Source organism: Cucurbita moschata, unplaced genomic scaffold, assembly GCF_002738365.1.
Source record: "Cucurbita moschata cultivar Rifu unplaced genomic scaffold, Cmos_1.0 Cmo_Scf00014, whole genome shotgun sequence".
NCBI classification, from domain to species: Eukaryota; Viridiplantae; Streptophyta; class Magnoliopsida; order Cucurbitales; family Cucurbitaceae; genus Cucurbita; species Cucurbita moschata.
Window position 1 is genome coordinate 3,363,125 of NW_019268530.1, and position 8,820 is coordinate 3,371,944.

Below are 8,820 nucleotides of genomic sequence, written 5' to 3' on the forward strand. Positions count from 1 at the left end.
TTTTTTTTTTTTTTTTTTTTTTTTTTACATCTTTGTTGTCTCGTCATTATTCATTTTTTTTTTTTAAGTTTGGGGGTATAATTGAAACTTACTCTAGAGTATTATATGCATTTTAACCTAATATTTAAGTAGTTTTATTTTGCAAAAAAAAAAAAAAAAATTGTTAGCATTGTTCTAAAAAACATGGGTTTTTGGTGTTTAGAGGGAACGAAAACGTAACTAAAATTTTGTAATGTTATGAACGTCGAGAAAGGAAAAACAAATCTCTATTTGATTACCATTTTGCTTCATCATTTCTGTACTATTAGTTTCATTTTTTAAAAAAAGTTAAATTTTTAGTCAAATTTCCAAAATAAAAAGTTTATTTTTTCAAATTTGAAAAAATGTGGATAATAAAACATGGAAAGATTAAAATAAGAATTTGAGGGCAAAAAAGTCAAATTTTTAATTTGAATTTGATATAATTTTATCAAATTGAAGCTTAAACCTAGAACAATAATTTCACCCATAGAGTGGCTAAAAATAATTTCACGAAATATATTTTCCATATAAAACTAATAGAGTTTCAGAGAAAAGCATGATTTTTGTTAGAATTGACGAGATTTTGAACATATTGGTTGATTTTAGGTTGTTGGCGTAAGTTTGTGAAAACCATGATTTTTTTTTTCTTTTTCTTTTTCTTGAAATGAATGGATAATGAGAGAATTATATATTTCTTATTCTTAAAATTAGTTTCTAAATTTAATGGATTTTTAATATAATAAAGTTGGTGCAATCTTTTTTTAAATTCAATAATTGTAAGGTTGAATCATCGACTTTTGAAATGATAATTAGTGTCTTATCTATTGAAATATACTTAAATTGACATTTTTCAAGTACTTTTTGCTACGATGAGAGAACAATGCATCTTATTAAAACTTTGATAATACCATAAGCACGGGATTGAAGTTGAAATTACTTTTATGCCCCTCTAGAATATTACATAGTTTTCCCTATCTCTACTACTACAATTTAATAACCAATAGTAAGTTAATGACCAATTAACCCATAAAGTTTTTAACTTTTGCACATCCAAATTTAATAACAAGATTATTATTGTTATTATTTGGAAAAACTTTAGAAGATTTTTAGAAGGTATCACGTGTCCTTAATCGGTAAAATTTATGAGTTTTTCATAAATTCAACCAAATCTCCTTTATTCAAATAAATCTAAATGGTATGTTATGCAAATCCCAGAATTCATAGAGATTACTGTTACTTTTAAATAATATTTGTTAACAAATAAACATTTTTCACTATTTAAAATATGTTTAATCAATTAATAAAGTTTGTTTATATTAACCAATAGCGTGGGCGTGCCGGAGTGGTTATCGGGCATGACTAGAAATCATGTGGGCTCTGCCCGCGCAGGTTCGAATCCTGCCGCTCACGTTTATTTTTTATTTTTTTTGGTGCGCGCGCGCCAAATTCTGAAATTATTCCATAGATATTCATCGATCATCACCAATTTCTTAAAACCCACAAATCAAATATGATTTTTACTCTCATTGATTTGATCGATTTGTCTCATCCTTCCATTTCCTTTGCTTCGTTCTCCTCTGGGTTTTCGCCTTCACAAACAGAGACTTGAGGTTGAAATTGAAGCGATTCCATTCAAACCTTCCATGATTTCCCGGAAGAAAATGCGCCCATCTTCAGGTAAAACCACGCTCGATTAATCGTTTAATGGCTGATATTAATGCACTCCACTTTTTCAATTTTCCTTTTGGTTCTTCTTTGCTTAGTTTTTGTCGTACTATTTCGCATCGATTGCAAGAGAGTGGTCGTCGAGTGGCTTCACGTCTCTCTCAATTGTGATTGATAACTCTTTTCATTTTAATATTCGACGTCGCAGTCTTTTCGCAATGTAATGATGAAAGAAACAACCAAGGAAACCCCCCATCCCACTTTCCCTGGCTCTCAGTTCATTTCCCTTATCCAAATCGAACTGTTTTTTTTATCATTTCTTCAATAATGAGCTGGTTTGTTCTTATGATAGGGGTTTGAGCGAATCTTCCTTGTTTTTCTTCATGTTCTGCTCTTGAGACCACTTTTTTTTCTTTAACTTGGTTCTGTAATGGAATATGTCAGAGCTGTTGAAATCATTTGTCTCTCTGAGTTGGATAGATCAGAGAGTTGATGGCATCGGAATCAACAAGGATATTGAAAATTTGGGAGTTGAAGAGTCGATTTCTTCTATTTTTGACATTGAAAATGGCATATTCTTTACCTTGTCTTATCATCTGTTATATACATGAATCAAAATTAAATTTTATCGTTTGCAAGATCGTCAATATTGTACCGAGGGTGTTTTTAGAGTATACCAAATCAGTATAGCTATCCTTCTTTAAATGCAGCAACGCAATTTCACAATCAATATTGAAATGAAGCACTAAATAATTTGTTTCTTTCTTTTCTTGGTGTTTGTCAATGTAGAATCATGTACCATTCATTCAATAGAAAATTATGAAAATTCCTGGATGTAGTATTACGGGTTCTCTCGATTATTGGCTTCGGGCTAAACAACGAAAGTTGAATATTATAAGAGGAAGGAGATTCTCATCATCCCCAAATTTAATTAAATTTTGATTTGAAATCCAGAAAAGCACTCTCAGGGGTTGCCATTGGTTGTGTGGGGAAGAAGAGATCCTGAGTAAGATAATACAGTGCTTGTGAAGCTTGCATTACCCATTAAGCCACACAATTCCCAAAATAAGATCCTTGTTAGACTAACAGGAAGGAGAGGCTTCTCTTTCTTTCTTTTGTCTATTCTATTCTTCTTTTTCCACCCAGTGATGATGGCACATGGATGACATAGCAGTAGCCTTTGCCTTCTTATAAATTATGTGTTGAGGAGTCAATTTAGACATGTCTCCTTCTTAGCAGTTAGCTCAATTAGTGGGTCTTTATAAGCATAGTTCTCTTGCTTTCATTCTCACTATGCTGTTTTCTTTCAATAGGGTGTGGTGGAATCTCAGGGTAATTTTGTTTGGTTAGAAGGAAAGATTGAGAGAAAAATGGAGGGAAAGTCTAATGGATATCAGACCTCCTCTTTTGTTGCCGATCTTTTCGATGTCGAGGAGTCGCCATTGTCATCAGCATCAGGAGTTCTTGCAGCAATGTTTCCTTCTCCACAGAAGGTAATGCTGCTCTTTTTGAACTGCTCCTTGCTACATAGAACTTTGTTTCTCCTTTTCAAATAGGGTTAGATTTTGTCACAGAATTCCTAATGATAATGAAGATAAATACATGTAAACGAGACTTTACATGGTGAGGATTTGGAAGTTTTGTTGCATAATGTTAGACGGATGCTTATTGAAAATCATATATTTCTAAAATGATTATTTGTTTAAAATTCAAGAACAAAATAGAACGTTCAAACTACAGGGAGGAACCAACATGAAGACTAGGATAAGATTTAAACATATTATTCCTTACATTTCTTCCTCTTCCTTCTTTATTTTACTTAGACACTTTTTGGGAAAAAAAAAAAGTAATTGTATGAATTTGGATGGTTCATGTGAGATCCCATGTCGATTGGGGTGGAGAACGAAATATTCTTTATAAGGGTGTAGAAACTCCTCCCTAACAGATGCATTTTAGAAATCTTGAGGGGAAACCCATAGAGAACAATAACTGCTAGTGGTGGGCTTGGGCCGTTATAAATGGTATCAGCGCCAGACACCGGGCGATGTGCTGGCGAGGAGGTTGAGCCTTGAAGTGGGGTGGACACGAGGTGGTATGCCAACAAGGATGTTGGGTCCTAAAGGGGGTTGGATTGAGGGGTCCCACATTGATTGGAGGAAGGAACGAGTGCCAGCGAAGACGTTGGACCCCAAAAGGGGGTGGATTATGAGATCCCACATCGATTAGGGAGGAGAACGAAACATTCAGAAACCTCTCCCTAGTAGACGCATTTTAATAATCTTGAGGGGGGTGGATTGAGGGGTCCCACATAGATTGGAGGAAGGAACGAGTGCCACCGAGGATGCTGGATCCCGAAAGGGGGTGGATTATGAGATCCCATATCGGTTAGGGAGGAGAACGAAATATTCTTTATAAGGGTGTGAAACCTCTCCCTAGTAGATGTGTTTTAATAATTTTGAGGGGAAGCCTGAAAGGGAAAGTCTAAAGAGGACAATATCTACTAACGGAGTGCTTGGACCACCCTTGTGCATGTATCATTTTTATAACACTGTTATTTTTCTAATTTTCAGGTGGGAAGCAGGACTTCTAGCTCTGGGGATTGGCTAAAACAGACCAACGGGAATCAACCACGGCACACAAAGCAAGGAAATTCAGGTGTGTGAATTGAAATATCAATCCTGTTAAAATTGATGGGCAGAAGGGTATGATATGCAAATTCACGAACCACAGGAACTTCCAGAGTATAATTTGTAACGATTTCTAATAATTAAAAAGATAAGAGCAAAAAGGGCTAGAAAGGAAAACCAAAGAATGTAATTCGTTCCCACGAAACAAGAAATCAAGTTATGCCTAACAAAAACCAGATCTGATAATTTCAAGGAGGGAGCTTGGAGCCTTGTCATCTGAGTTCATCTCTATACTATGGAGGACAAGATGGATATTGCGAGGCCCCATCAGGTGGACCATCCCCACCCCCACCGTCCACTGTGAGTATTCTTTGTTGATCAATTTGGATCATTCCCAAAGATTTGAGCTAGGCTGAGACTTTTATTTGACTGATCAGAAAGAGAAAGTAAAACTGAGTGTTCTTCTGTTGTTGCCAATTCATTGATGACCCAGTTGAAGAAAAGTGGGGGAGAAGATGATCCAAATGGAAACAACTCTCAACCTGCTTCTAGGGGAAACTGGTGGCAAGGTAATAATGTAATGGTTGAAGTTCTAGAAATCTGTTAACTGATCCATTTTAGTCTCTGATTTCAAATACTTTTTGTAGGTTCCCTTTATTATTAGGACCTCTGCCTTGCCTTGGCGGCACATGAATCCCCACCTATTTTCTAAGGTATGTTTATGTCGTCGTATGCTGTCCTGTTGTCTGCGTAAGGTGCATATTTTGAAGCCTTTTTGTTAGTTACGATAGCACATGTGGACCCATTTTTTCTTTCGGGCTTCCTCTCAAGGTTTTTAAAACGCGTCGATTAGGGAGAGATTTTCACAACCTTATAAAAAAATGCTTCGTTCTCCTCCCCAACCGATGTGGGACCTCACAATCCACTCCCCTTCGGGGTTCAGTGTCCTCGCTGACACTCATTCCCTTCTCTAATCAATGTGGGACCCTCCAATCCACTCCCTTCAGAGCCCAGCGTCCTTGCTGGCAAGCAGCCTCTTGTCCATCCCCTTTAGTTTGAAAATGGTGTGGAGTTTTCTGCATTCCCTTTTCTCAAATTCCTAGTTTATATATATAAAATGGTTCTTCCTAATAATGAATGATATCTATGGATAATTGCAAATTAAGCTCTTCCACTAGAAATGTGAACACACCCATTCCTAATCGCACCACTTTCTTAAAAGATTGTAAATGAGTATCTTGCGCCTGAACCCACCGAAATGAAAGCAATGTGAATGAAAAGCACCAAACTAACCAAACTCGACTCACCATGCACTTGTCACAATTTCACAGCGGACCGTTGCGATCGTGCGGTACTCACTCCCAACACTGAGAATGACTCGGTAACAAATGTTCAAGCCTCTAGCTCTGTTTTGAGAAGAAAGGTTTAGAAAACGAGGTGGAGAGATTTTTGAAAGCAAGATTGAAAACACAAACAGAATTTGCCTATAGTATATTTTGTGGTAATTTAGATTTGGTAGGCCTAAACGTGATTTTGCCAAACGGTCGTACAAAATCTAGGTATGAGGAGTTTATAATTAGTCGGGTTGACGATTGGTCACATCTCCTACAATATATTTTGGGACATTTCAGGTCTATTAGGCTAGACAAGGCTAGACATGATTATGTTGAAACGTCATATACTTCGAAAATATAATAATGAAACTATATATCATGAAAACAATAAATGAAGTGATACAAAACAAGGGTTTTGACATGCAATAAACATGCAGTCATGGACAACACAGCTTGAACAAACATGACCGTCAACCGCCACCGACCGAGAAGAGGAAGCAACTGAAGGAGTGGAGGTGGTGGGGTCAGTGTTGTTGCTTAAATGAATAAAAAGGAGAGGCGTCTGGGAAAGAAACATGTCGGAAGGCACTCATTTTTTAACTTAAGATAAGAATTCCAAAAAGAGATTAAGATCCAAAAGTTGGAATAACATGTTATTTGTTTCCTTTCTTCAACATGATTATCACTAATACACCAAATTTTCACATAAACATTTATTTTCACTAATGACTTGGATTCCATACTCATATTCCCTCACTTTTTATTTAAACTTTTATTTATTTATTTATTTTTACATTATTCGAACAGATTTCGTGCGAATTTATATTGAAATGAAATAATTTTATCATAATTATAAGAAAACAATAAAATAAAATAAAATAAAATAAACTCATTCTTTAATTCTCCCACATGTTTTTAGTGAATATTTGCCTTTATTTATATTTTCTTTTACCAATTTAAATCTCTTTTATCATAATTTCTAATAATAATAATAAATCAATTCTCAAATATCGAAAAGAAATAATAAAAATAAATAAATAAATAGATTTAACTTCTGGTTTAAGTAATGTAAAATTCTCTCTTTTTAGAAATTGAAATTATTAGCCATTAATTAAAAGTGTCCCATAATCTAATTCACATCGAAGAATCCATTTCCAAGTCAAAAGTAGCCGACTTAATTAATCATAGCTTTTTTAAAAAATTAAATAAAATAACTTTATTTATATTTTTTAAATTCATAACGATTTAATTTATCAATGATTTAAACTTTGTGATAAATTAGTTTGTCATAAAACAAAAATTATTAAAATTTAAAATGTGTTTGTAAACCCCAAATGGTTACGTGATTTATAAAATTTATTTAAAATTTTAAAATTCTAACATTTAAATTTTCATCAATAAATTTAGTTTTTAAATTGCAAATTTAAAAAGTTAAAAGATGTTATTAAATCGGACCAATTAGATATTTTTAAAATTAACTAGACGTATAAATATCTAAATTTTAGACACAAATTTAAAATTTGAATTTGGGCTATATTTTAACACAAAAGTAATTATTTCTATTTGAATTTTCCTTTTTTGAAGGAAAAAAAAAACTTAAAAAATTTTATTTTTTAAAAAAATGGAATAATATTCTTTGTACAATAATAGAGTTTGGCAAACGTATTGGTAGTTAGAATTGCAACTAGAAAGGTTGACTCTTAAATTATATTTTAGACAAATGTTATTATTAATTTCTTTATTTTATAATAATAATAAAATAAAAAAGATTCCTTAATTATGTAAATTAATGTACCAAAAAAAGTAGCTAAATATCTATAATATTAAAAATTATGGCTAACATTTTTTTTAAAATGAGGTACATACCTATATTTACGACCTCGATCATAAGTCTAACACCAATAGATTAGTTTGTCAGTGATTCTATCAGCCTATCGTCGATAGGTTGATATCAATTTATCAATGAATATATATCTAAAGTCAACCATAATTAATGATAAACTTCAATACGTGCTAGTTTATACCCTTATTCTCCGACTTCATACATATGTAAAATTGACCAAGGATTGATTTTAATAACTATAATTTCAAATTATTAAAAAATAATAATAATTATAATAATTAGGATTATGCTTACTATTATTGTCAGTTACACCATATTTATCTTAGTCAAATCTACACTTAATAATACACAAATTTCAATGAGATTATTTATTTTGAACACTGACCGAAACGCCACGGCTGTGCTCCGGCGAACGGACCACCACTGTAACCGTAAAAATATTTCGTTGGAGTGTTTCATAAAATACTCTGATCTCTCTGTTTATTGGTCGGTCCCTCCACTTGTTCCTACTCTATAAAGTCCAGACTTACGGCGCATAAATTTCCAATTCTGTCGCTCTTTCTTATTGTCTCTGTATCAGCACCAAGGTGCGGCCATGGCGGTCGACCCAGAAGCCGGAGAGTTCAAGTTTTACACTCAGTTTCAGACAGAACATGGAGATAATAAGCAGAGCCCCTTTGAAGGAGACAATTGGTCGAGCTATTTCTCGCCGGTGGAGTCTGAGATTGGTTCCTTTGAAATTGAGAGCGATAAAGATGATGGTGACGGCGGCGACGAGGATTACACGGCGGAATTGAGTCGTCGGATGGCTCAATTCATGCTTCAAGATGATGATAACTCCTCAACTGCAAGATTTCAATCAGAGATTCAGAATAAGGTATTGAATTTATATAAACGTGGAAGGTTTCAAGGGGGTTTGTGAAATTCTCTGTTTTTTGATTTTGTGGGCTTGTTCTGTTTCTTGTATACAGTCATGGGGTTTGTCTGGTTCGCCTATTTCAACGCTGTGGTCACCTTTAGGCTCGAGCAATGGAAGCAGCTATGGCAGCCCAGAAGGGCCTTCGAAGGAGCCGTCGCCGCCAACCACACCGATGGTTGCAGAGCGGCGGGGGCTCGACATATCACAGAACGTTTTCACCAAATTAGAGAAGATGAAGAAGGTTAGCACAAATGGTAAATCAATCCAAACAAGGCCCCAAGATGAAGAAAATGGATCCTCTTCTTCTTCCAAAGACCAAACAAGAGCTCTCAAAGTGAGATGAGATTCAAATCCCACAAATTTGTCCTTCACAAATCTCTTTTACTCTCTTTTTTTTTTTTTTTTTTTTTA

The 8,820-nt window shown here is 34.3% G+C and overlaps 2 protein-coding genes and 1 non-coding gene across 7 annotated transcripts in view; all 3 read left to right on the plus strand.

Annotated features, from left to right (window-relative positions):
• The first annotated feature begins 1,349 nt into the window (after positions 1 to 1,349).
• On the plus strand, positions 1,350 to 1,431 carry TRNAS-AGA. The gene has a single exon. It is a non-coding gene; the product is annotated as a tRNA-Ser (tRNA).
• Positions 1,432 to 1,522: 91 nt separating this feature from the next.
• Positions 1,523 to 6,330, plus strand: LOC111452257. Of its 5 annotated transcripts, none has more exons than XM_023092867.1 (6): positions 1,523 to 1,698; positions 3,000 to 3,179; positions 4,257 to 4,341; positions 4,567 to 4,673; positions 4,807 to 4,882; positions 4,961 to 5,166. In XM_023092867.1, exons 2-6 carry the CDS (start codon positions 3,057 to 3,059, stop codon positions 4,975 to 4,977), a joined length of 408 nt encoding a protein of 135 aa, XP_022948635.1. In that variant the 5' UTR covers positions 1,523 to 1,698; positions 3,000 to 3,056; the 3' UTR covers positions 4,978 to 5,166. The 5 variants fall into 5 exon arrangements, 4 of the variants coding, with proteins under 4 accessions (XP_022948635.1, XP_022948636.1, XP_022948634.1 ...); XM_023092868.1 differs by lacking the exon at positions 1,523 to 1,698 and adding an exon at positions 6,085 to 6,330 and having other exon boundaries at positions 2,741 to 3,179; positions 4,961 to 5,026; XR_002712114.1 differs by lacking the exon at positions 1,523 to 1,698 and having other exon boundaries at positions 2,741 to 3,179; positions 4,551 to 4,673.
• Positions 6,331 to 7,782: 1,452 nt separating this feature from the next.
• LOC111452251 overlaps positions 7,783 to 8,820 on the plus strand; it is a 3,892-nt gene continuing 2,854 nt past the window's right edge. The window contains exons 1-2 of the mRNA XM_023092861.1: positions 7,783 to 8,367; positions 8,462 to 8,743. Coding sequence (XP_022948629.1) covers positions 8,086 to 8,367; positions 8,462 to 8,743 — 564 coding nt within the window. The 5' untranslated portion in view covers positions 7,783 to 8,085. The remainder of the gene's footprint in view (positions 8,368 to 8,461; positions 8,744 to 8,820) is intronic.